We start from the raw sequence: 27,088 nt of genomic DNA on the forward strand, positions 1-27,088 counted from the left end.
TATTATGAAAAACGTACTGATTTTTGCCTAAATGTCCTAAATATAGCTCCGTCTTATTCATAATTAGTCTCTTGATCGAGTACCTTGGATTGGACCGTGGCGGGTGGAAAAGAAAATTAATGCCTCGCCAATATTTGTTTTCTTTCAGCTATTTCTTCCAACAGATGTTTTTCGCTGTTATTTAAATTAAATTTAATTCCTCCTACTTAAAGTTTGCATGAGAAAAGGCCCTTGTCAGTAATAACATGAAATTGGCCTTGCAGCAAGAAACACTCTTTTCAATTTTCTCGTCAATTGCTACTGGTGTTGCCAGAAGAAATTATTCTCGGCACCAAATGCGGAAAACGTATACAACAGAACAACTTCGTACATTTCAAATAACGACTGTGTTCGTAGAAAACATGTAGAGAATAACATTTAAGACGGCATTCCTTTTTTCTCAAGACTTCGCATCGAGAGATCAAAGTTCGACTCGTGGGGGGTAAATTCACGTGACACGTTTGGTACCACTTTTCAACAGTTTCATTTAGGGTATGCTTTTTGCACCCTTGTCTTTAATTCTTTTTTCTTTTTTTGTTTTTTCAAGAAGAAGCTTTTGTTTCATCATTATCGATAAAAAAAAACATCAACAAAACCCCTTCACAATGCTTCTAGCATCGGTTTGAACTAGGTAAGTAATTATAAGACAGGTCTGAAACAGGGTATATATTTAAAAGTCTGGTCTTAATTAAATAGGGTATTAAATGTTTGGTTACGTCATAAATGGGGTAGGGAAAATCACAGACTTAGGTCTAAATAGGGTATGGGTTTTGGGAAGCGGGCCCCACACTCCCACCTGATTTATCAGGGAGTATGAATAACAATAGACACTCAACGATTTGTCTTTAATTAGAAAACTGGGAAACTTGACGAGTGGGTCAGCGAATGCTTAGAGCCAAGAGAAAACAGCCCAGTCAGAATTATATACTTCGCCACTCGTCTATATGTTTTTAGAATAATAAGTGTAGGTTTTAACATTTAAGAACGCCACATGAACCAGGTTTGACCTGCAATTTATCCTTCACCATTTTTTTTTTTAATTTTAATTTGAAGCCTAAAAAAGGGAAGAACATCAGCACGTTCCGGTAAAATTGTTACAAAGAAAAACAGACTTATTGACTTTATTGGAAGACCTGATCATGATATATAACGCCGTGTACTGGATTACTTTCAAATCGAAGGAAATCTTTTCATAGGAAAAAAAGTAATTAAACGCTCATCAAAACAAAACAAAAAAACAAGCAAACAACAACAACAAAACAAAGTAAGGTATGAAAACGGCTATGAGGTAGAAATAAAGCAAACAATGCTTGTGAGAGAAAGAAATACGTGTGCAGTTTCAACGACAGACGAAATGTGGGCTGATTTTTCAAGATCGCCTTCTGTGGTCGGAAACAAAGGAAATTAAAGATTATCGTTGTTGTTTAAAGGTTATTCTTGTTGTGATTGCCTTCTTAAAACGTTTAAGCAAGTGTCCCCAACATAATGGAGCTAAAAAAGTAAGATAAGTAATGGTTTATTTTCTTTTATTTTCTTTCTAGGATGGTTTCCACGGAGAAGTATAAAACTCTGTAGCTGGGGAGCAGGTGAATACGGAAACATAGGGACTGTAGAGTGGATTGAGGTGCATGTTAATTTTCATTCATAGCTACAGCCATACTTGCACTTTTTTTATTTAAGCATGAAATATCGGCATGTATAGAATTGTGACTCCACTATTGTGTCCATCTTCAGTTCCCTGAAAAACCCAACTGAGCATGATCGCTCTAAGAGCATGAGCACGATCAAAATTACAAGCACAGGAAGATGTGACGAGTTCGTTTTTTGCTCTTGAGCTGATGGTTATGCCGCAGTGATTGGTAGTACTAGGAAATCGTATAAACGCGAGTGTTTTTCGTGATTTATGGGCACGAGTGATGTTTTGAAAGTTCTCTTGAGGATTTGTTGTGAAAATGAGCGTGTTCGTTCTTCCTATGCTTACGCTCACGTTTACGTTCTCGTTATTTTAAACCAGCCTTTCTGAAGAAATGGTGCATTTTAGTCGCCTTGCTCGCAAAGGCAAAGTAAATATTTGTAGAAAAACGTGTGTTGCTATACCATGCTACCGACTCAATATTTCAGAAAATACCAAGAGAAGTGTAATCAATTCACATTTAATGTATATTTTAGACTTTTAGAGGATCCTCCTGAAAACCACCTCTAGGTGATTGGAGGCCACCTCTTAAAATATTAGTTTATTATTATTTTTTTATTATTAGAAGGTACAATCTATTCAGTTGAAGGCTTTTTGTTTGGAATTTTGCACCATAAAAATGGTTGACTATCGATACACTGACTCTCTTGGAGCTTCATTATTTCTACATTTCTTTTCTACTCAATATACCATTAGCTTTTCTCTGAGCTGGCTGTTGCTCTTTCTGAATGGAAGAATATTATTACATTCCCACCACTCTTCTTCTTATCTTCTCAAAAGTCTGAGGAAAACTGCTTCGGTGTCCGCCATCCCTCTCCTCTCCGCGTTCAAACTGAAAGAAATAAGGTTGTTGCATAAATTTGACTCCAGATTGTTTTGTGTGAATTTAAGGAGTACGAGAGGATCCTTGAAACCCGTGCTGTGGCCTACATCAACGCGGACAGTGCTGTTCAAGGTAGGAATACATGTATCTATCCATAGGCTGCGCGAATCCTCTGGAAAAGCTACCTAAAAAAAACCCTTTTAAGCAAACGGATGGGAAAAAAAGACAACAACTGAGAAGCGAAAACGGATGGGATAGCTCTCGCGTTGCACAAGAGGAAACGAAAGTGAATGCTCGTAGTCTAGAATATGCATGCAATCTTAGACTAAACCTCTCTATGAGGTTTAGAAACTCATTTACATTTTTTGAGGTAAGCGATGTACATTAAATGCTTTCAAACAGAAACAAATAATATAATGTTTCGTTAAACAGGACAATTTGTCGTGACGTCTAACCCTCTACTGGAAAAAACAGTTCTTAAAGCCATGAAAAAGGTGAGTCACCTGAGTATCTGACCGAGGTCAATGAGAATTTAACACTACATATGTCAGGGCCTCAGTCTCAATTAAAGGCTTTGCCTTGCAGAAGCGTTACGACCAACTTTTCAAATCAGGACGTTAGAATACAAACCTTCCAAAAGTACTTACTCACCCCTGTGATTATTCACATGCGCAAGACAGCACGCATATTGCATTCTTTATTTACTCACTTAATTTGCCAAACTCTCTTACTGTGATTTGTTTTACAAGTAGGCCCACAAGCGCAATACTGTGCAATCTGGGTTAAAGACAACGGTTAAATGAAAATCAGCCATAACCAAATAGACTGCTATCATTCTCTTTCTTTTCTTACGACTTCCAGAACAAAAGCCGTAGCCTATAAGCAGAAAAACGACAAACGGCATACAGCATACTGACGGAATGAACATGCACCGAATACCCTTCAAAATTTAAAGTATGAAATAAGCTGCTTTTGGAAGGTTTGATATTTCTTTTTTACCACGGCTAAATGAAAAATAAAAGATATTCCTGTAAAAAATCAAGACTATTTCATTTTACGCAGACTTTTAAAATAGCCTTTATAAAACAAAACAAAAAAAAATTATACAGCAGTGGCTTCACATCTGTTCCGTGATACCGTAGGTCCGCAACCTCCCCACCTTTCTATTGTTTGGCAGGTGGCCTCACCACGGAACAAATCAAGGACGTTGCACGATGATTGGAAAGACGCAAATCCTGATAAAACAGGAAAACAGCACGGGTATGCTTGATAACAGTTATGCTTGACTATGTAAGACGATGAGTGCTGACACGCCAGCTTTAATTTGTCATTGTGCAATTTTTTTTTTTTTCAGAATAGGTTAGTTTCTGATATTATTATACGTAGATAGGATTCTCTAACAGAAATTTCTAACAGAAATTTCCAACTTACAATCTTTATTCATCCATTCTTCCAGAAGGTGTCACCGAGCATTTCATACGTAAGCGTTTTGTGGCATAAATAACTAATCATGATTTGTCAGTACCCAACCTTATGGCTGTTTATTTCACAAGCATTTTCACCTACTAAAATGAATATTTGATCACCAGGAGAGGACGCTCTCTTGATTTCCCTTATTGAATAGGTATCACTAAAACACTTTTGAAGTGTCATTTGAGATTTCAGACTGAGGGTACCTTCCTGCCTTTCAGCCTCTTATCCATAAATAGAGGGAGTGGCTGCTCAACTTTTGCATACAGAATTGGTGTTCCTTGTGCAGATCTTTCATATCAACTTAATAACGTAAGTTGTACATAAACAACGAGACGAAGAATAGAGCGTATGTTCAATTGAGTGTCGAATTCGGAAAATAATTGGTTTTGCATTACTACGCTACGCGATTGGCTTAAAAAAAAAAAAAAAAAAAAAAAAACTCGCGCCAATTTTTTTTTATCGATTCAGAAGTAAAACCAAAACCAATGGTTACTCGTTCACCCACATTTAACTGCGGTTCGCGTCTGCTACATTGCTTCGAGTTTAGATTGGCCCCTTTGTGACTAGCTAGAGTGATTACGTTGGGTTTGGTTTTACGCCACCCAACTGAAAACAGTTCTAGCTCTAGGTTAAAATTGCAAAACTGGTGTGCTCGCAAGGATACATCACGTCAGCAATACTAGCTTTTTAACCTCAATGAGCGCCAGAAGTGCTGAGACGCGTCAATGCTTGTCAAAGACTATTGTCGAGTGTCTTGGGGACAGATTTGTTTCCCATTCCCCCGAATAATGTTGTGGATAAAGGGTATTAGAAAACCACCTCTACTAAATTCATGAAAGCGGTTAAGATTTTAGGTGTCATTTTCCAAAAAAAAGTGTCTCGACTGCTTTATCGATAATAGTCTCTTTTGAAAAACTTGCAAGTTTTAGGTTCTATTGGCGTCCTTCGATGAAAGAGAGCCTTGGGTAGGGAATACATTTCTCGGGTTTTATTACCAGTTATAGTTACATTGTTCGTCCCAAAATCCCATACAGGCACTTTCAAGATTATTTGTCAATTTGGTTTAAAATTGTCTCGATAATGCTCAAAACAACAGTTAATACAGCAACTTGTTATATGGCTAGCTCCGTGAGCGGGCAAGATGAGACGAATCCTGCGCTGTGATTGGCTACCCGAGCGGGCAAGATGGGGCAATCTTGCCCCCTCGGGATTACCCGCTGTGCCCCGCAAGAAATTTGTGTCCTTTTTTGTATAGCAAATCCTTTATTGACCAAGCTTGTTCGGTCAAGATGGCTGGATATTGATTTCGTTCTTTTTTCTTGCGTGTCTCTGCTGTGTACACTTGGTCAGTAACCCATATGTCCTAGTTCAGTTTTGGAATAATCGAGTTAAAATAATACCTCTGACTCCAAACTGGAAAGTATGGAATCCTATTACAACGAACTAACTAACGGAAAAAGTGCAAGAGCCCAATAAGACTGGTATATTGTGGCCGAGCTATTTAGCAAAAGTAAATAATAATAATAATGATAATAATAATAATCATAATAATAATAATAATAATAATAATAATACTGAAACTGTAGTTATACGCAGACTTGTTTTGTTCAACAGGACTCTTTGAATTACCCACTACAACACCCGCCCTACGATATCCCTGACACCTTTGAATACTATAGGACGCTTGCGCAAGTTTGGCTACAAATGACCTTTGATATCGCAGGCTCAGTTTTAGTGCCGTTTGACGTGACTCGCTATGCAGACGCCCTGTGCACGTTTGGCACTGATTTATCGACAAGCTACAATGGTATTTTAAAGGAAAACAATATTTCACTAGGTATGTCATTTGGAACAATTTCGTTTAAAATGACGTAAAATCGATAGTTTTCTTTGTTTTGCTTGCTTTTTTGATTTGAATTATTTCTTTGTCAACAGACGTTTTGTTAAACGTCTCTCAAAATTTCCTGACCACTGCAAAAATGTTTAAGAAGTGTTTACGCAAACAGGAAAAGAAAGAGTAAGTAGAAAATATATCACATCTTAATTACGTTACTGTTAGAAAAACACAAAGGGACCAGACTGACAACAATCTCCTTAAAGCTGGGACACGCTGTTGGACAAATCGTTGCGGCACGTCGCCGCCACAGGTTGCTGCAACAAATCGCCTCGTCTGACATGTGAAAATCATTGTAGCTGCGACAGAATTTTGTCGCTGCGATCTGTCGCACGAATTCAGACTGGTTTGAATTCGTGCGACATATCGTAGCAACAAAAGCGCAGGCAGCCTTGTCGCAACATGTGTACGCTTCTGCGACAAGTCGCTGCGACAAAATTTAAATCAACCAATGAGGGAGCATCAATTATTTAAATTTGGAAACTAGTTCATTTTTCCCCTCTTCCAAATTCGCTTGCGTGCATCGAACAAGTGTCTTGTCATAGTAGCAGTGCAGACGAGGCGACTTGTCGCCGCGATGTGTCGCAGCGCAAGTTGGAAACAGTGCTTTATTCATGTGTTTATTTGAGAAAATATTTCATGGCCCTACGAATTTCACGTGGAATCGGATGCTTAAATTGGAGTATTACCATAACCGGTTATAGCAACATTAGAAAGTGTTTTTTTCTTTTTTGTTTTCGTCTGATGATGTGCATGGTACATTAAGTTACTTAGCTAGTAAAATGTCTGCAACCAGAGAGGGATTGGGGTAGCGGTTGAGAAAGGGTGCGTGGGGCAAGTTGGGTGACGTCACTTTCCCCAGGGGCTAGCAACACTGGAAACGATGACATAGTTATTTAAAAACACGTCAAGCTCTGTTATTCAAGTAGCCGCTCCTAGAAAACTGATGCTGAGTATACGGCCGATCACATGCGCTCTATATCAAAATCAATATGGCTTAAACGAAATTTTGATTTTTTTTCCTTAGTGTATTACAAGTAAGAATGATAAATGATCGCTTACTACAAATAGATAGGGCCTTTATTAACAAGGAGGGGGTACCTGGCATGCCTTTCTTAAGGTAAGTGTGCGAAACTTTCCGTTGTCAAAGCGCTTTTCCGTAAATGGATAGCAAATGTTTCTGCCTTTACCAGCTAAATAATATCAAGTGTTCAAGTGTTCTGTGAAACCGTTATCAATTTAGCTGGTTTTGATACATACCTCTTGTATAAATAAAATTAAGCTTTTTAGAATAAAGCTTTTGGAGAGTTTTTTGTGATAAGATTTTGTATGCTTACATTGTAAAACGCACACACCGTTAGCACAATAAAGTTCCCTCACACGAGGGCACAAGTGACCGGCTCAGATTAAAGTAAAAATAAGTGTACCACTTTCTTGTTTTAAACAGTCCGGGATCGTTATCAGATTTGATAACCTCGACCAAAACAAACCATTAACCAATCGCTGCACAAGTTTTCGTTCACGTGACATTATTTGGTAGCAACAGTGTATAATTCAATATGGCGGTCGACGGGGCGCTGCGATGAAAGGAGTTGCTTTTTTCACAGCATCACAATGCAATTTCATTTAATTGTAATTGTATGTTTGCTTTACAATAGGTTACTGGATTATGGAATAGAAACAGAGATGTATGGAAGAAAACTGTCTTTGTCCAAAAGCTACAGCGAAAAGTTTCATTTTCAGATAGACACCGTATAATATTTGTTCCGAGTAAAAACACACGAAGGTAGACAACAGTTATTCTGTTCACAAAAGCGTTGTTTATTGATACTAATATGATAGCTTCTATTTTCACTCAGGCTTCATTTTCTTGGTAGTTGGCGAAGCTGGCTGTTCAACAGTCTGTATAAAATATAAACAAAACACTAACAGTAAATACATCTTGAGTTCACAAATTGACACTGAACAAGTTGCTTCTATATTCCAAGCGGAGAGCTGTAACTGAATTTCGTTCAATTTGCATGAGCGAAGCGTGGTTAGGACCGAAACATCTCCTACTATGATTTATTACTATGAAATGGAAATAACAGTATCGAAACAGTTCGCGACCCTCCCTCTGTCGATTCTCTGTCCAGATATACTGAAGATAGAATAGCTTACCTCGATGGCAATATCCCATCCCACGCCTAATCCCGATATTGTTCTGGCACAACAACAAAAATATAGCAGGTATATTTACTTTAATTCATGATACACCTCCGTTCAGTGGAATGGGTACACGCAACACTTTATGTCGTGAGATGTGACAGTAAACTTGGAAGTCTTGGCATTTCCGGAAAAAAATTCTTTTAGTTGTAGATCAGTAGTCTGTTGTTGTGCATTCGGTGATATGGAAAAACGCTTTTAATGACCGATTTATATAAAAGAAACTATAATTCAAGTAATATGTTTTCGTACCATAGTTCACTCGCTAAATCCAACAATAAGCTTCATTATATAACGACTGGTGTGCCAGAAAACTGACCTAGTTTGGCCGGCATTCCCGGAAAATATTTCAGGACCCCGAGTTGTTGAAATTGACTCTAAAATATAGGCAACTTACCTTTTAACGTGATTGCCGATTTTCCCGCAGTCCGAAAGGTGTTTTAGTTCCCTGTTTATGAAGTATTGCACCCGGCCTATCTGTCTTCCAGCAACTTCTCTCAAAGTGTAATTTTTCTTAGCGCTCTTGGATACCAGACTGTGGCACGTCTAGAAGTGTCTCGGGTATTTCTCTAATTTCTGGCAAAACACAACGAAATGCGAACGAGTCTTTGTTTCCAATTTTCGGGAAGGACATGAAAAGGAGTTCCTTCTGGCCCCTTGATTTTGACCTCATGGTGACCCTTCAAAAGAAAATAAACAACTAATGTTAGATTCGCAAGTGGTTTCCCGACCACCTGGACTGCCGTACCATGAATCGAGCGACTCACTAAGAGCTATAATTTTTTCTGAAGGGGCTTAGATAATTTATGTAAGTTACTTTTACGTACCCCTTGATTTTGCCACCAGTAATTCTCAAAGTTGAATGGTGCGTGGCTGTCAGGCCTAAAAGGAACGAAAATTTTATGCTGCAAAACTCGACAACAATAAACCTACCCTATGTAATGACCAAGTTATATCCACAAAATCGACATAAATTTGCTATTTTGATTCTATGGGTACCAGCATCCGCCATCTCAATACCTAGGAACATATCGATTACAGCTGTAAATATGGCCGCCGTTACGAACAACACATCGCAAATCAAAATACCCCCGTGCACTTTTTTCACAGATCGTGCACAACACTAAAAACACGTTAAATCCCAAGAATATGGCGTGAAGATTAACGACATATTTTTTGTGATTTTCGCAAAACTCTCCAGGTAACTTAAATCTAATGACAAAATGAAAAACATACCTGGTTTGGATGCAAAATTGCAAGTGCTGTTTCACTTAACGAGTAGCATTTTACATCGTTTACGCTGGTCCTCAACCGCCATCTTCAAAACACGTGAGGCTCCTTCTTTTCTGGTAATTATCGAATAGAATTATGGGTAAATTACTCGAGTATAATCAAACAAATAACGAGCAAAGCGAAGTGAATACGAAAATTCCCGGTTTTTGAAATGGCCGCCATGTTGTGACGTCACATGGATATCAAATCTGATAACGATCCCGGACTGTTAAAGCTATGCTGTTCCCAGACGCCACCGTGTAGCTTCCTTTCTGTTCAATGCTGATCAGTAGCAGAGGGAAATCTGAAAACAACGCAAGAGTGACTGAAAATAAATTTACTACAAACATTAGCTAGGTTTAAAAAGCGACAACGTAAGGGATAATTTTTTTCCTGTAGGATCTGAGTGAAGGAGCGTACCATAATCTCTTTATAAATAATTCTGTCTGGATACCCAGCTAAATATATTTGTGATAAAATCATATGGTAACTGTTATCTGTCCTCTTGATTTCATTTTGAACACGATTCTATGCTAACGTGTAACAGCAAAGATCGATAGCGTTGTTGGCCAGTAGTCTGAGACAAAATGTGAAATTTTTCCGAATGATGATCTTGCTCAATAGCCTATTTTCGAGTTACCCTAAGCCTCTTTTTCAAAGCGAGGTCTGGTGCACAACCAGTCATATGAAAAATGTGTCTATTTGGCACGTGAATGAAACCTCAGGCTACAGGTAATTTGGAAATGGCCTATTGTGCATGTCTTCTTTCCAATATAAAATTTGTTCTTTGACTAGACTATTTCTTTTATCATCTAGCAAAAAAAATCTGCTAATTATATTGTATAGTGTTCTTTCTTGCTTCTTGTCATCAGACACGTGGTTCTTGCACCAAGTTATTTTGAGGCTAAGCCAGACAGCAAGTTTCCAGGTATCACAGACACTATTCACATCGCGACAAACAGTGGCAAGAAAAAAGACTGGATGAGAGTTAAGAAGCAGATTTCTATGGTGATACACGCTGTACGCTCGGCTATTTCGGTTTTAAGGCCTCAGGAGGTTTAAACTTCAGTGAGGATACTTTCAACAAATTTTTAAACAAAGCCAAGAACTGTTTTATAACCTACGGGCCCTTTCTGTATGGAGAAATTATTCCTTGCGAGACAATGTTGTGGAAACGAACAACAACTGTTAGGTGCTAAGGCCCTGTCCACATTACGCCGGGAAAATTTGAAAATGCAGCTTTATTTCCACTGTTAGGCATACTGTCCAAAATTATCCGTCACCAAAACGGAGCTTTTCGAAAACGTTCTTCAAAGGGACGAAATTTCAAAACGCCTCCGTTGACTTTTAGTGAGTACAATTGGTGTACGGAAAGCAATTTGAAAACGGAGATTTTCGAAAACGATGACGTCACGATAATCATGTGCTTTCTTTGCCCGATTTTTCCTCAAACACAAATCCCATGACCAGCGATTGTTGCGTTTTTAAATTTCTCCGGCGTGGTGTGGACGGAAAACATTTAATGTGTTTTCAGAGTGTAAACGCCGCGGCATAAGTGTACAAGCGGTGCATCAGCGTTCAGAACTCTGTCTGGTTGATGTGTCTGTGTTGTAGACTAGCATTATCGCGTTTTCTGCCAAGAAACAGTGCAGATTGATCTAGTGTCGTGGCATCAACAAACCTTACCCTATGGAATTGAAAGTGAATCGCATCGGGAAGGCAATGCGCTAAGAGGGAGAAACAAATAGAGGCAGGAGCCATAATCGGGGACGGAGACCGTAAGCGCGCGCCATTTCAAGTATTGAGGTTGTCCCCATGATATGGGATAATAATTCTATTTTTAGAACAAATTGCGCCATCACCTGCGGCACACGCGCGTGCATGCTGCGAGGATTTTTGCTGATGTCGCGCGAGGGAAATGGCGTCCGAAATTCCCGAAATGTTTCATGTTTTTGCCCCACAACTCAACGCGTTTACGTCTGTTGGAGTTTTGCTTAAGTATTTTCGTCGTAAGCTGCTCCAGTTTGAGTGAAGTAAGACAGTGTCGAATTTAGGTATGTTCCGCTGTAAGCTTATATATATCGCTGACCAAGTTGCGTTCCGACTGATGCTTCTTTTACATGAGCTGTACATTACTCCACTTTAAATTTCACATATGTTGAAGATTAACAGCTTTTCCATTACACAACAAAAACTTAGCTGGATATATTTAGATATAGCAGAGCTTCAGGACTTCATAGTTTCATAGCTCCTCTTGCCACACGCTTGCGAGGAATTTGTCAGTCTATCGCGACCGAAAAGTAAAACAAAATAATTGCTAGTTTGAGCTTCGCTTGAATTGTAAGCAACGCTTGATGTTTCATCGAGGCTTAATAACTTTACGTCCGTAGATACTGCTCAGTTTTATTCGTGTAAAAATCCAGTAAATTCTCTGTTGTCGATGAATGAGAGCGCCCGCCGATGCATGTTTTGTACAGTCACTAAACATGACAAATTGTACTTCCGCCGCACTTTCGTGTGAAAGCGTACATCGAACTCAAACAATAGCTCTATAGTTTTCAAATATGTTTAAGATTAATAAATGTTTGAGAACATATTAAAAGCTAAGCTGAAAATATGTGAATAAAGCAGAAATAATCAGCAAAGTTACGATGACGCTTTCTTTAATCAACTTGGAATAACGATTTCGATTTTGTTGATCGAGTTATCAAAACTCCTTGTCTATTTTCATTTTCGCAGTGTAAAACTTCACAATTCTTATGTTGAAGAAACACACATGATGTTAGTAGCCTTTTTTGCATTCGTGAAATTTGTTGCAGCATCTCAACACAAAAGATAACGAAAGAAGTCTTTGTCAAGATTTGTTGACAATTGAAAACACCGACTCGGACTTGAAAGTGCACGAGCTGCACTATGCAAACGAGCTAATTGTACGCGTCAGACTTTCCATTCAAAAACCTTTGCAAACTCACCAAACAAGCAGAGACAATAAGAAACCATCAAAACAGGTTTTGGTTATGATTAAACATTGTCTGAGAAACTCACGAATTAACTCGATACCAGAGTAGAGAGTTTTCTTGCTATATTCTTAAGCATACGCGTGAGCTTACAACTAGCGTGAGCAGATCTTATTATTCATTCCCAGCGCGAGATTAAAGTCTTGTTTTCGACCCTGAAAAACCCACCTTTTCCGTTAGCTCAGAGCGTTAAACTACATATAAGCGCCCTGGTTCGTATTCCCTGCCTTATTCCCTGCCATCGCTGTGAAAAATACGCAAGAGAATCTCTGACTCTCACCATTTGATCACGCAACGTGACAACATCCAAGCGAGAGCCCCTGGCATGTGCGTGAATCCGCGCGGATATATGACGTCAGGATGGCGCAATTTGCTCTAAAAATAGAAAAATTGTCCCATATCATAGGTGCGCGCGAATCCCGAGACTTACGGTCTTATGGCTCCTGGTACTACACAATGTAAAGCAGTCATTTATAATAAGTGTTAACCTGTATTTAAATATGCTGTTATCAAATAAACAAATTTAAATTAACCAGAAAATCAGTTTTTCTTTTCATTTCTAAACCCTTACTAAATCATTACTAAATCCTTTTTGCGTAATAGCAATGACAACAACAACAGCAGCAACAAAAAACTTTTATTTAATCCCCGATTTAGGAATAATTTATTACAATGTTATAGATTAATAACAAAAATAACTTCAGAAAGAAAATATATTTTACATTTTTAGGTCAGAGACACAAAACAAACAAAAATAGACACACACACACAAAAAAATGGAAATAAACAAAGTTAAGCTAACTACCAGCAGACTAAAGTTCTTACATTGCAAGACAGAATTTTTATCCGGGAAAAGCGATGGTCAGATGTCTAAGATAATTGCGATTTCACATCTTCATTGATGGAATTCTATACTGTTGGCCCTTGAAATTGTGTACTGAATATTTCGCAATTTTTTCTTTCTTTTGGAGGATTAGAAGACTGTTTTGCAGCAAACCTTGTATTATAGTCATGGGTCCGTGTTATGCTACGGCGAAGAAATTAAATTATCAGACCAAACAATCTGCAGAGAGAACTCAATGTATGTTCATTAGGAGTAAAGTACCATTATAAAAACCACAACGAGAAAATGTTGATAATTAGTTTTAAGTAATAAGCACATACGTGGAAAGAAAAGAACAAATTTCCCTCTTCGTGTGTCACACGTAAAGAGATTAATTGTCACTGCAAATACCTATGGTCTTGTATCAGATTTCAGTATATCAGCCTCATGACATGATATCAGTATTCTTGTTCATTGTAGCTCTACTAGCAGGACGTGCAAATTTCTCGTCCCCAACCCTCTCTGTTCTTCATTATATTATAGCATCGGCTGGGTGGCTGAGAGGTTTATTTGTAGACTGTGGTCATTTCGTTAGATCTGTATCTTTTTTAAGTAAACTTCTCTCTCGGCCAAAAGGGCGAGTTGTGTTGTAGTGTTGCGCCTGTGGTTGCGCGGTGGGAATTAGACATGTAACATGTATTTGCGGTCGCTTATTCTTATATGATAAGGTTTGAATTTCTTCTTATTAATGACCACCCTCGAAATATATCAGCAAGGTTAGAAAGTTGGACGTGACATGAAGAAAAGAATGAGTTAATCAACTTATGCGAAGTGAAAAAAAAAAACATTTCAACTTATGTTCGCATCAAGAACGAATGACTTCATTAACACAAAATTGCCCAAAAATGTGCATGGAGATGTAGGTTTAGACAAGGCACAGTGAAACCTCTCGTAACAGAGAACAACTGCCATAGGAAAACTACTAAATTATGTACATTCCATTGACTTGCAATCGGTCCTAAACAAATAACTGCAATAACTAGGGTTCACGGCCTCTCAACAAGGCGCTATATTATGAAAAACGTACTGATTTTTGCCTAAATGTCCTAAATATAGCTCCGTCTTATTCATAATTAGTCGATCGAGTATCTTAGATTGGACCGTGGCGGGTGGAAAAGAAAATTAATGCCTCGCCAATACTTGTTTTCTTTCAGATATTTCTTCCAACAGATGTTTTTCGCTGTTATTTAAATTAAATTTAATTCCTCCTACTTAAAGTTTGCATGAGAAAGGGCCCTTGTCAGTAATAACATGAAATTGGCCTTGCAGCAAGAAACACTCTTTTCAATTTTCTCTTCAATTGCTTCTGGTGTTGCCAGAAGAAATTATTCTCGGCACCAAATGTGTAAAACGTATACAACAGGACAACTTCGTATATTTCAAATAAAGACTGTGTTCGTAGAAAACGTTTAGAGAATAACATTTAAGCCGGTATTCCTTTCTTTTTCTCAAGACTTCACATCGAGAGATCAAACTTCGACTCGTGGGGGGTGAATTCACGTGACACGCTAGGTACCACTTTTCAACAGTTTCATTTAGGGTATGGTTTTTGCACCCTCGTCTTTAGTTCTTTTTTTTTTAAGAAGAAGCTTTTGTTTCATCATTATCGATAAAAAAAAAACATCAACAAAACCCCTTCACAACGCTTCTAGCATCTGTCTGAACTAGGTGAGTAATTATAAGACAGGTCTGAAACAGGGTATATATTTAAGGGTCTGGTCTTAATTAAATCGGGTATCAAGTTTTTGGTTAGGTCATAAATGGGGTAGGGAAAATCACAAACTTAAGAGTCAATGTCAGTAATTTTCAACTGGGGCCGCGCAATAGCGAAAAAACGAAAAATCTGAAAAAATTTCTCAAGATAGCCCTTGGTGAACTATTTCTAAAAATATATATTTTTCCTCGATCCGATAAATATTTTGGACGTACGGAGATAAACTTGGTTTCGCAGCTCTCAGACCAGATTTTAGGCGTCTGATACCGAACACCGCTGAGACCTCCTTTGAAAATCAAAACACCTTTTCCACGAAACAGCAAGTAACTAATCAAATAAAGCAGACGATATTACACATTTTGAGTGGTGAGTTTCTCAGTTTAAGTTAAAACTGAATTTTTATTAAATTTTCTAGTATTTACAATAATTCGAGCGATTTTTCGCGCTGCAAAATTCACAAAATTAAAGGCCTAAAATCATTGACTGGTACCTCGCCTGGTCTATCGAGACTTATCCCACGTGAAAGAGCTCTATTTCTTCTTGCAAAATCCATTTTCAAAACCATGGGCTACTTAAAATAAAATTTTTGAGGTCGAAAAACGCACGCGGTACTTTAGTGAAATTTGAGCTCTTCGAGAATGGCATACCGATGTCGAAAGGTCACACAAACATAACGATAATATATTTTCAAAACTCAGCGCTTCAATAATATTTGCTGTCACTCACAAACTAATGTTTCCAAGACTGTTCTGCTTGATTGCTGTAACTTTTAAGGAAAAATTTGAAAGTTTGTCTGTGTTTTAGAGCTCGAGTCGTAACGTGTAAACGGGTCGCGATATGGTTATCAAGGTCAAAGCACTCTTAATTAAATCAAATCGGAACATTTGTCATTCCGACATTACTTTCTAACACTTAAAATAAGAACAGCATCTTTCATACCTTGCATTAGGCTTGAAAAATCTGCCGCCGGCCAGCATTCTCGACGGTTCAGTACAGAATTCACTGTCAACGGCAGAAATATGCGTCACAGTTTCTGTTACATGAGACCGCTAACAGATACTTTGATTGTGGGTGCGGAATACATATATATATTTTTTCGCTTTCTACCCTGCCCGAAATATATGATTATTCATAACTTCAACATAACGCACTTGAAATAAATTTTTCAGGAACGAAGTGAACGGTACAAGAGATAGAATAATTCCGATATTAACAACATCAGTATAGGTTTGTATGAAAACAAAATATAGCAAATGGGACAAGTAATATTATCAGAGGCTATTATACACTTCGATAACATCGCAAGCACTCTTTAGACCTTCGTGCAAGAACAGGACCCTACAAGATCCGAGATAAAAGTAATGTAAGGCGCTTTTCGCCTTGATTGTTGTTCTTCTATGTCCATGTTGAAATAGCTGCAGATAAGCCTCAGTTGTGCAACACTGAGCTTGGTCAGCTTGTTACTGCTATACAAAGAACATAAGTTCAGCGTGTCATAGACAATGGGATGCAACAGCTCGCATTGGTGAAGGACAGCTAAGTGGGCAGACGAAAAAGCTTCCTGTTCTCGGGCCGCCTGGCTATCGTTATCGTCGATGGAGTCATGCCCTGACTGAGCAGTAACTGCGTGCTTCAATTTTGCAGCAGTCCGTGAAAAGTAGCTCTGAATCTGCTGTGCAGTCAAGAACTCTTCCATGTCGAAGCGCCGCTCACCGTTGTCCCTCCTAGCATAGCGCACGTCCTGTGACACCTTCTCAGGGTCGGCTTTATGGCCACTCTCCTGTCCAATCTGGAACTTGTTATCGAGGTACTGACGCTGATTCTGGTTAAAACGGGTGGCCTTTTTCGTGCCTTTTAGAGCCCATCCTTGCACCAAGGGACATTCTGAAGAGATTTCAGTGGTGGTGGGGGCAGCTAGTGTTGGCTGAATAGTGGAGCCCTCTTGAACTTTCTCAGCATATGCCAATTTAGCGGTATCTAAAAGGGTATGCTTCTCTGAAACGAGCTTGCACTTCCCGATGAGCAAATGGCGCTCCAGGTTGTGGTACCTCTGATAGGTGCGTATGCATCCCTCAACGGGACATGACAACAGCGAGCTTGCATCAGCCCCTTCGCCATCCTCTTCTGCCTCCTCGTCCACGCTCTCATCCGTGTCCTCTTCGCCTTCAACGTGTTCAGGCTTCTCGGATGGTTCGCACTTTCCTCTAGAACATTGCACAAACCCACCCTTGGACACCTCAGCCTTCCATCCTTCCGCTAAATGCTTTGGAACTAAATCATGTACATAGTAAAATGAAATTAATAGTATCACGATAATGTGAAGGTGAATTAATCAATATGACACGAGCGTGGGACAAAGAAAAATTCTGAGTCACCGACAGGAATCGAACCCATGACCTCCCGAACATCGGGCGGGCGCTCTATCCACTGAGCTACGAGAACTCATGGAGAGCAAGATCATTTAACCGAGTTCATATATGACAGGTGTCCTGTATACTGCTAGGATCAACGCTATCGAATTCATCGTGAGTATTAATAAGTTGATAAAGATGGTGAATTTTAAGCTCCGTAATGAAATGGGAAGGTGAAATAATCAACATGACACGAGCGTGGGACAAAGAAAAAAAACTCAGAATTTTTTTTTGTCCCACGCTCGTGTCATGTTGATTAATTCACCTTCACATTTCATTACCGAGCTTAAAATTCACCATCTTTATTAACTTATTATCACAATAATGTTTACATACCAGCGTTTCTAAATTGGGAGTTTATTAAAAATTCATGAAGAGCCAACAAAACAATCAAACTTTCGATGAGAATTATGACTTTCATCCTAGGATGAAAAACGACTGAGATCTGGGGGAGGGGGTAAGGAGAAGGATGGCTGAAAAGCGAGCAGAAGCTGAATTTTTGTCGTACGAGAAAAGACGTCGCACGAATTAGTTCATCGTGCATTACTGAACGCAATGCAGATAGGAAATCGTAAAAGGAAAAGCCGGCCATTTTTAATTTGACCCAATTGACCCATTTGTATTTTAGCTGGTGTTTTAGATATTGTAGGTGTTCCCTATTAACAGGGGCATTCTGCTACCATAGATCCTTTTTAAAAATAGAAAAAAACAAACTGCGGTCACAAACATTACAAAACAACTCATGTTGTAAAAACCTTAACTGATTTCGTATGCTTCCACATACATCATCAGAAGTATAAAACGGTTAGCTGCATTACAATAAATTTAAACGAGAAGACTAGTACCTAATAAGGAAACCCGTACCTAAAAGGAAAGAAAGGACAATGGATATAAAAGAAAATAAGCAGACTTAAAATCTGCTGAAAAAACGTATGAATGGCTGGTAGAGAAGAAGTTTCTCACTGCCAACATTTTTATTAAGTGCTGGTTGCAAATCACGAATCAATAATGCATGTAGAAGCATACGAAACGTTAAGTTCTCAAATCAAGGTTTTTACAACATGCGTTGTTTTGTAATGTTTGTGACCGGCGTTTGTTTGTTTCTTTACTCATGCTGAAATGGCCGAAGAATAAGAGTTTCTACGATTAGATCTTTTTCGTTCAGTTGTAGTTGTTACCTTGTAATTGAGACCATGGTATACTCTTTCCCTCTCCAATGTTGTATGCTTTCCATACGGTGACACAGTCCTCCTGGTAGAGGAAGTTGTTGAAGCTACTGATTCCCTCCCAGCGGCCTGTCAACTCCTGTTGTGGCTTCTCGAGGACGTCAGTGACTAAGGTTACACGAACACCATTAATCCCTCCATGAGACAGCATGGCTTCTTTAAAGTCCTGCGCTGTCAGCACATCGTGGCCCTCGTTAATGTATTGTCGCACGTGAGTCTTGATGGTAGCGGCTTTCCTGTCGCAAGGACCTTTGTCTCCTTGAGGGTCACTAAAGTCGACCCTTTTGACGTGGATTCCAGTTGCTGTCCCCATAAGACGGCATGCTGACAGCATCGCCACACTGTGGTAGCACCCAGCGTTGTCTTGTCTAAGAGCCGCAAATTTTATCTCGGGATGTTCCTCTTTCAGTGACCTCAGTGTGTGTTGGAGAACTCGGACAATAGCATCGGCGTCCTGGCTGGACTCTTCTAAAATGTGGACAAAGGTCTGCTGCTGCAGTTGACCAGCCAACCTCCGAACTACTACGCTGACATGCCACGAGATACCCCTCTTGCCGAACCAGTCAGCTTGAGTCTCCCGGTATCTTTGTGGTAGCCACTTCATAGCCCAGTCCTGGGTTATTAGTACCGATGACTCATCCAGACTTTCGAGAGTAGTGGTTCTTGCCTTGTCTTGTTGCAAAGACCGAAGTTGGTGCGCTTTCCAAGACTCTATGGCCTGCACTGCATGGCGGAAAGTATACTGCATGTCATCCCGTTCATCTTCCGTCAGTGGGGACTCAGCTACAGCATTTCCAATCTCCTTTAGTGCACCCTTAAGCACCTCACACGAAAGGCAACCGTCTTCATGACCGTGGGCACAATCCGATCGAAAAGCTTGGTCTTTGGGGTCGCTTAGGGCGTAACTACTGCAGTGGTCGGGTGTGGTTGCATGAGTTGAAACATGCATCTGCAGTAAGAGGGTACGACAGTGTATGTTATTAACAAATTACGTCATCGTCATGACATCATGCAAAGATCAACGGAAAGCATAACCTTATAATAACGATACACACAAGAAAAAAAGATAAGTGTTAAACTCATGTACAGGTTTATTGTGGTAAATGACTGCGCATATTTTTGTACGCCTAACTTTCTCATCGCTCAAATTCTTCCTCAAAATACATACAAATAACTACACACTTTCGAAATATTTTTTCCTAAAAGTTTGGACAGGGATTATAAGGCTATTATATCGCCCTCCTCCATACCTTATAATCGCCTTTGATGTACTGCTTTGCTTCCTTCAGCACCTTCTGCAAGCGGCTTACCGAAACTCTGTCGTCATTACTCAGCTTTAGTACCATTTCAATCAGTTCGTCGAAAGCCTTCCCGCCGTCTGCCGCTATGTAATCGAGCCCCTGAAGTGATTTTCGTACCGTTGCAGCACAAGAGGACAAGACACGCAGCATGGTTGATCTGCTGAACGTCGTAAAGTTGACTTCCTTACAGTACTGAGTATACTGTGCGACAATTCGTTCTGGTATCATTGTTCTTATGAGATTTGGCGTTTCGAGAAGACTCCCATCTGCCAGGGAAAGTAGTCTTTGGCCAAAAGGCAGGTCTATTACTACGTGTGGACTGGTGATAAATACTAGGAAGTGGTCCAGTTGAGCATAGTTTACACGCATACGAGGGCTTTTGGACAGGGGCACAGCTGAGCCACGCCCGTATTTTTTTCCGTGTTCTCGTGCGGTCCTCACTCGATATTCCGTGATACCGGGCAGGTATCGCTGGATAAGACTATACGGCACAAGGTCGGCCATGACGGAGAGAACTTGTCGTCGCGTGTCCCAGCTGGATGCATTTTGGTATGCCTCTGCTAGGGACTTCAAATATTTGTCATCAGCAGGGTGGGGATCAGACAATACACCCAAAGCACTCTCAACTTCACCAGACTCTTTCAATGCTTCCCACAGGCCGCCAGCGTCATCTGGAACAATCACTTCCCGTGCTGCCACGACTGCGTCTCTTGCTTTATTGACGTATACATGCCTTGTTCTACCTAACAAGTTAGCCCAGGGTTTCCGCTGTTGTGTTAAGGTAGACTTTCCACTGATAGCCAAGAATTCGTTAAGCTTCGTTCGGCGAAGACTGAGGTTTGAGCTGCTTCTGCTATCACCTGAAAGTTCACTGCTACTCGTTTCGGTTTGAGACGGGACGTACAGACTTGTGTCGTTTGAGGCGATCATGATAATTTCCATCGCCTGACACAGCACATCAGTACTGCTACTTTTATCCGCGTTATCCTGTAATGTTATGAAGATAACAAATGAATAAATCATATCACTATGGTCTGTACTACCAATAGCATTTCCTCATTTTTTCAAAGCTAAACACAAAAGCGATCTCGGAGAACAGAACTTTAGTGTACAATGCACATAAGTTATAGGGTCTAGAAATGATATTTTAACCATCTGCATTCCCAGTAACTGCACAGAAAGTAAAAATATATTTATATATGCGCATGTATCTAGGTTTTTTGTTTCGACTTACAGTTTCACTGTCGGTGGACTCGTTTGGCAGCGATGGCTCTTCAGCTGGTGGCTCATCGGCTATAGCCTCCGTTTTTTGAGTTCGGGGCGTGAGATCTGGACTACTCAGTAAAACACGGCAAAGCTTGCATATTGCTGCAAACAGTAAAAACATCATGATATTTATACATTACAGCACTGAAAATGAATCCGCTTTCATGTATAATCTGGAGCAAGCGGAAATTCGGACTGCCTCTTATCGTTCTACAAAGCCCAAGCTGTAAGAAGAAACAGTCATCTCACTACAAGACTACCTTGATTAAAATTCATACTGGAGTACTTACGAGATCCGATAGGAACTAGAGTTGACGTCATCTTGTAGATAAGTTTCGATTGCACAAATGTAATGCTCCGATCTCCTTTCATTTGCTTTGCCTGATGAGGTGCCCAACTTGGCGGAACAGAACAGAATCGCTTTCGGCAACGCCATCGTATGCCAAATACATCCCGATGTTTTGGACAAATAGAGATGTTAAGGTGGCTTTCGCCGATGTCGAATATACCTAAAAAAAAGTGGCGGTCAGATCTAGACAAAGTTATTTCGAGTATCTTAAGTTAGCACTAAAATACACTTTTTTATAAGAATATATTTTACAGGCATATCGAGGCTGAAATGTGCGAATTTAAGAACACTTTAAGAATAAACCAGGTGTTGACATTTGGAAGAGAATATAATTTTGCGATTGAAAATTTATGTAATTCTTCCTTTCTCTAAACGGCAAAACTAGCGCCAAAAAGCAACAAAAACAGCACTAGCCGTTAACTGAAAAATTAAAATTACGATAGTAATGAACTTTTTAGTAATTTTCAAGGTAGGTATTTGTAGAGCGCTTTGCAAGATGTTGACGTGGAAACAAGTTGCTGACATGGGTACGACCAAAATCTTATGGATATTGACGCCTTATTTGCAATGTGGAATCCGTTGGCAGTATAAACGCGCCATGGAGGTCAGTAACACGTACGAGAAAACAAACGCTCATAATGCATATTGCCCACTCAAAGAGTACATTCATCTATATTCTGTCCAAGCATTAGAATCACTAGGCTCGTCCAGGGTCCACCAGGAGGCTTGGGCGTGGAATTTTCAGATGGTTAAACTATTACGGTATTTTTACACCGAAGTAAGCTTGATTTAAAGAACATGCTATCCCACTGCAGTGTTTCAAATTAGGGTTATGATTACTTTGCTTAGGTATATCGTTACATCATTAACTCCGTCCCCCCACCCCCCCCCCCCCTACCCAATCCCCTAATATATACACTTGTGCAGAAAGCCTGCCAAGTTCACATTTCCAAAGGTCTGCGTTAATGCATACCTGCCCTGGCGAGAAGAAGTCCTGCCTCAGTCTTTACGGTTGAATCCGCAAACCCAGCACCAAAAGACCTCAGGTGACTTCTTATGTCCTTGTCACATTTTGCGATTGAGATACATTGAGAGCTGCCTGGGTTTTCTGCGCTAGCTCCGCATTGTCCGCCAACTTGAGCAGCGTATTCACACAATGCCATTCAACACATTTACTTAAAACACGATATCCCGATAAAACACGATACCCGATATTTCTCTTGTTGAAAGTCCAATACGAATTCAGAACAACAAAAACAAACACAGCGTAACAGACGACTCTGTAGCACTCTGAATTCACAGTGACGCGGGTATTTTTCGATATCATAATCCAAATAAGGTAAAGTAAAAGAGGTTCAAAATGAGAGTGTATTTAATCCAATAAATACCTAAACAAATGAGATGATGTTCCTTCCTAAGTTTGCACAGTGAAGGATTATCTTTGTCACCATATAAGGAAATGCAGGAAATGTTTCGTTTCTATCCGCCCACTCGCGCCAAACCTAGTTTTTTTTTTTGTCGAAACATTAACAATAATTACAACAGTAACGTCGTCTTCATGCAACTTTCAGAGTGATAGCGGCTCGTGTTAAAATTTATATTTATTCAAATATTTCTTTAATTTCCTTGGCTTGATCGACCTTATAGTTCTTTGACCAGCGGTCTCCTTGTGGATTGTAACGCAATCAACTGTAATCCGTTGCTTTGAATTCGTCGGAGGTGTGGTTTACGAGTTGTAAGTCCAGGATTTCTTCTATGTCCAGAAAGTCCGCCGAAAGGTATGAAGAGCCATCCATTTCAAGATATTACTGTGTGTGTTAGAGAGCAATTTCTGTCTGGAAAATGTTTTAATTTGATTTGATAACGAGTGCCTCACCTTCAACCCTTGACAAACATTACGTGACCCGAGTACACTTAAGAACTCGAGATCAAAATAAACGGCCAAATTCTTTAAGTTTTCCTCAAAAGAGATGGCAAATCACGTAAAATAGTCTTGTAAACATTAGTTTGTGAGTGACAGCAAATATTCTTAAAGCGCTGAGATTCGAAAGTATGTTATCGTTATGTTTGTTTGACCTTTCGACATCAGCGCACCATTATCAAAGAGATCTAATTTCACGAAAGTATTGCGTGCATTTTTCGACCTCAAAAATTTTATTTAACGTAGCCCGTGGTTTTGAAAATGGATTTTGCAAGAAGAAATAGTGCTCTTTCACATGGAATAAATCTCGATACACCAGGTGAGGTACCAGTCAACGATTTCAGGCCCTTAATTTTGTAAATTTTGCGGCGCGAAAAATCGCTCGAATTCTTGTAAATACTGGAAAATTTATCAAAAATTCAGTTTTAACTTAAACTGAGAAACTCACCACTCAAAATGTGTAATATCGTCTGCTTTATTTGATTAGTTACTTGCTGTTTCGTGGAAAAGGTGTTTTGATTTTCAAAGGAGGTCTCAGCGGTGTTCGGTATCAGACGCCTAAAATCTGGTCTGAGAGCTGCGAAACCAAGTTTATCTCCGTACGTCCAAAATATTTATCGGATCGAGGAAAAATATATATTTTTAGAAATAGTTCACCAAGGGCTATCTTGAGAAATTTTTTCAGATTTTTCGTTTTTTCGCTATTGCGCGGCCCCAGTTGAAAATTACTGACATTGACTCTTAAGTCTTAAGAGTGAATGCCTATAAAAATCGACCTAAATCGCCTATCAATGGCACACGTCGAAAAATTGATTTCGCTTGTATTTTGCCCATAGATAGGTCCTAGTAAGAAAAGAAACGGACCATAGTTAGTTTCTGCTAATACAGCTTTCTTTGGTAGAAATATGCCAAAAACGATTTCGCCCCGATTGGGCTCAAAATCTACTTTCGGTTTTGCTGAATTATCCGAATATTTGATTGCTTCGCGCTTCGCAGAACAGCTACTTGAGAATCTTTCAATGGATTTTATATTTAGTTCAGGTCTTCGTGGTATGACTGAGCGAAAAATAAAATAAATCGAAGCTAGTTTTGAACCCGAAACGAGATCAAACAGACACGCAAAATTTTACAATGTTTTGCAACCGAATTATTGCATTAAAACATCGCCATATTTTTCTATGGGCTATAACTTTAAATACCATAAAAACACTTTCTACGGGTTAAACATACACCCATCTGTTAGGATATCAAAAAATATCTCTGGGCAAATGGTTTTAAGTCGCCCGCCTTGGCCTGTGTTTCTCATAGATTTTGCGCAAAATCCGCCGTTGGAATGTAAACAATTGCGTGACGCGGATAGTCACTCTCGAGTAAATATTCGTCTCCAACAATCCGATGAAAGCAATTTTTGAAACAATGTCTGGATAAAATAATAGAAAATGTTTTTTTTTGTTTAAGTTAGTATAAATATATGTATATTTTTCGTTTGCATTGCAACACCCACGACATCCCTAATAAAGAAGGTGACTACAGTGCTCCAGAAAATGATTCAGGTGAATAATTTTTAACCCGCTTGTTTATTTCCACAAGATGGCTCAGTTATTAATTTCACTGATAAGTTACAATACAGTGACAGTTTTAGAGATACACTTAACCAATCCTCTATAGTTTATGGCAATGGAATCATTGACTGACAAATAAAGTCAAGTGGAAATACCATAAATTCTATAAACTACTAATTGCGTGACGGCATCTCAACTCTTCTAGCTGTGTACAAAATTTGTTTTTACACAATATTGGCCGTTTTCACACTAGAGACGCATAATCCGTCTAGACGGATTATCCGTCTAAATAGACGGATAATCGGACGGATAAAAATAGACGGATTATCCGTCTAAAATGAGCACCGTTCCGTTTTCACACTAAGACGAATTATCCGTAATGGACGGGTTATCCGTCTCTAGTGTGAAAACGGCCATTCTCAAACTCAGCTAGAAAACCCGGAATTTCTGGAATTGAATTAGCCGAGGAAAAAATTGCGTTTGCGTTTCAGTCATAGTGGGAAAAAAAATCCATCTTTTCTACTTTGGTTGTTTGATAAATTAAGTGACAGTATTAACGCTATTCGGTACCTGTCTGAAATTTGCAGATCATAACACTGGTAGACAAATAAACATTACAGTGGTCGATCTATGAACGGCAAACGTCCATCTTGTTTTGTTCGCGGAAGTCGGTCACGGAAGAGCGAATTTCAATGAAATATATATAATTTGATTAAGCGATTAGCCAAAATAGCGAGCGTCGATAAAACCAGGAACATGGAACATTCCGGAACGTCGAATAATTATAATAATTTTGCGAAAAATATGTAAAATTAAATTTTCAAAGATTAAATCAAACAAAAAATAAACTGGTATCAGCTCGGAAAATACAAACAAATAAAAAACGTAACAAAAAAAAAGAATGAAAAGAAAGAAAATTAAAATGAAGGTGAATGCAATGAGTGAAGGCTAGCAACTAAGAAGAGTAATCTATTCCTTCCATTCGTTCGCAGTCAGTTTAATCACGTGACTGTCCCTTATTCCCAGATTTCGTTCTTCACAGAAAACCAAGGTGGTAGCGTTCGAACTCCTTAATCAGACCTAAAAATATGGGTACACGAGTGTGATTTCTTTATTCAATTCATTACGTCAAAACAAAGAAATGCGTATACACGATTTCTCATGAAGAAATAGTTTCTCCATGAGACAGAAATAGAACTCTTTAGCATTGAGTTTCTTGTCTAAACTAGTTCGGACTTCTCGAGCTCTGATGACAGTGTAAACAAATACAAAAAAGTTTAAAAACATTTGGCCACGCGCGCGCTGTCTTGCTGGGTCGCTGGTCAAAGCTTTATTGTCTCTAGAAATATTTGTTACAAGTGTTCAAATGCATTTCCTGGAAAATTCTTTGTACAGTACAGGTTAATTCTTAATTAATTAAAAATACTTTTACTGTAGGCTATAATCTTTTCATCGCTAGTTCAATTTCACGTGCAGATCGTTATCTGACATTCGATCAAACTTAGTTTTCTATCGAGCCATTCAAGTTCAATTTTCTCTCGCGGGGTCAGCTTGAGAGCTTTAGTCTCGATAAGTTCTTCTTTACTGTGTTCAAAATATAACCATGCTACGCGGTTTTTTTGGTAACTTAATTTTTGCCGTTAGTGCTCGAATGTTCTGCGGAAATCATCTTAACCGGAAATCATCTTAACCGGAAATCGATCCGTCGAAATCAACAAATACAAATTTAATCACTGTAGTGTTCCTTCAGATCACGTAAGGCTACAAACGAACAATATCAACTTGTTATTACGCTTAACAAATGAAATTAGAACGATTTTCTTTCTAGAACTCGTTCTTGTAATTAAAATGATCAAAGAAAGAACGACAGCTTAAAACGACATAGCGGTAACACCCGAACTCCAAGTGAATTGCTTTTAATTGGCGTTTTTAATTAACGAAATTTCTAAAGCAATGCCTTTCAAATTATTAAAGTTAAAAGTGGTCCATTATGTTTTTCTTTTTACACCCAAATGTTCTAAGATAGCCATCTGCAGTTT

General features: G+C 39.1%; 2 protein-coding genes and 1 long non-coding RNA gene across 3 annotated transcripts; 1 reads left to right on the forward strand and 2 right to left on the reverse strand.

The window, feature by feature from the left end:
• The first annotated feature begins 539 nt into the window (after positions 1 to 539).
• On the forward strand, positions 540 to 12,956 carry LOC149110503 (glutamate carboxypeptidase 2-like). The gene is made up of 9 exons (XM_089291628.1): positions 540 to 1,663; positions 2,624 to 2,687; positions 2,988 to 3,049; positions 3,733 to 3,815; positions 4,247 to 4,337; positions 5,643 to 5,865; positions 5,964 to 6,045; positions 6,950 to 7,042; positions 10,272 to 12,956. The coding sequence occupies exons 3-9, from the start codon at positions 3,041 to 3,043 to the stop codon at positions 10,459 to 10,461; spliced, it is 771 nt and encodes a 256-aa protein (XP_089147754.1). The 5' UTR covers positions 540 to 1,663; positions 2,624 to 2,687; positions 2,988 to 3,040; the 3' UTR covers positions 10,462 to 12,956.
• Positions 8,544 to 9,501, reverse strand: LOC149110504 (uncharacterized). The gene is made up of 2 exons (XR_016207868.1): positions 9,364 to 9,501; positions 8,544 to 9,009 (listed from the first exon to the last, which is right to left on the reverse strand). It is a non-coding gene; the product is annotated as an uncharacterized LOC149110504 (long non-coding RNA).
• A 3,369-nt stretch (positions 12,957 to 16,325) lies between the features above and the next one.
• Positions 16,326 to 22,729, reverse strand: LOC149110505 (uncharacterized). Its single transcript, XM_089292296.1, has 5 exons — positions 22,540 to 22,729; positions 21,186 to 21,319; positions 19,901 to 20,938; positions 18,603 to 19,599; positions 16,326 to 17,284 (listed from the first exon to the last, which is right to left on the reverse strand). Exons 1-5 carry the CDS (start codon positions 22,727 to 22,729, stop codon positions 16,326 to 16,328), a joined length of 3,318 nt encoding a protein of 1,105 aa, XP_089148422.1.
• Positions 22,730 to 27,088: the final 4,359 nt, after the last annotated feature.

This window comes from Orbicella faveolata, unplaced genomic scaffold (assembly GCF_042242905.1).
Source record: "Orbicella faveolata isolate gen_17 unplaced genomic scaffold, um_ofav_v1 contig_24, whole genome shotgun sequence".
NCBI classification, from domain to species: domain Eukaryota; kingdom Metazoa; phylum Cnidaria; class Anthozoa; order Scleractinia; family Merulinidae; genus Orbicella; species Orbicella faveolata.

Coding starts and splice junctions, on each gene's coding strand:
- LOC149110503 (XM_089291628.1), top strand. Junction 5,866..5,963: donor GGAAAACAATATTTCACTAG/GTATGTCATTTG, acceptor CTTTGTCAACAG/ACGTTTTGTTAAACGTCTCT. Junction 7,043..10,271: donor CCTGGCATGCCTTTCTTAAG/GTAAGTGTGCGA, acceptor TCTTGTCATCAG/ACACGTGGTTCTTGCACCAA.
- LOC149110505 (XM_089292296.1), bottom strand. CDS start 22,729: ATGGCATTGTGTGAATACGCTGCTCAAGTTGGCGGACAATGCGGAGCT. Junction 19,600..19,900: donor ACATCAAAGGCGATTATAAG/GTATGGAGGAGG, acceptor CTCTTACTGCAG/ATGCATGTTTCAACTCATGC. Junction 17,285..18,602: donor ACCATGGTCTCAATTACAAG/GTAACAACTACA, acceptor TACATGATTTAG/TTCCAAAGCATTTAGCGGAA.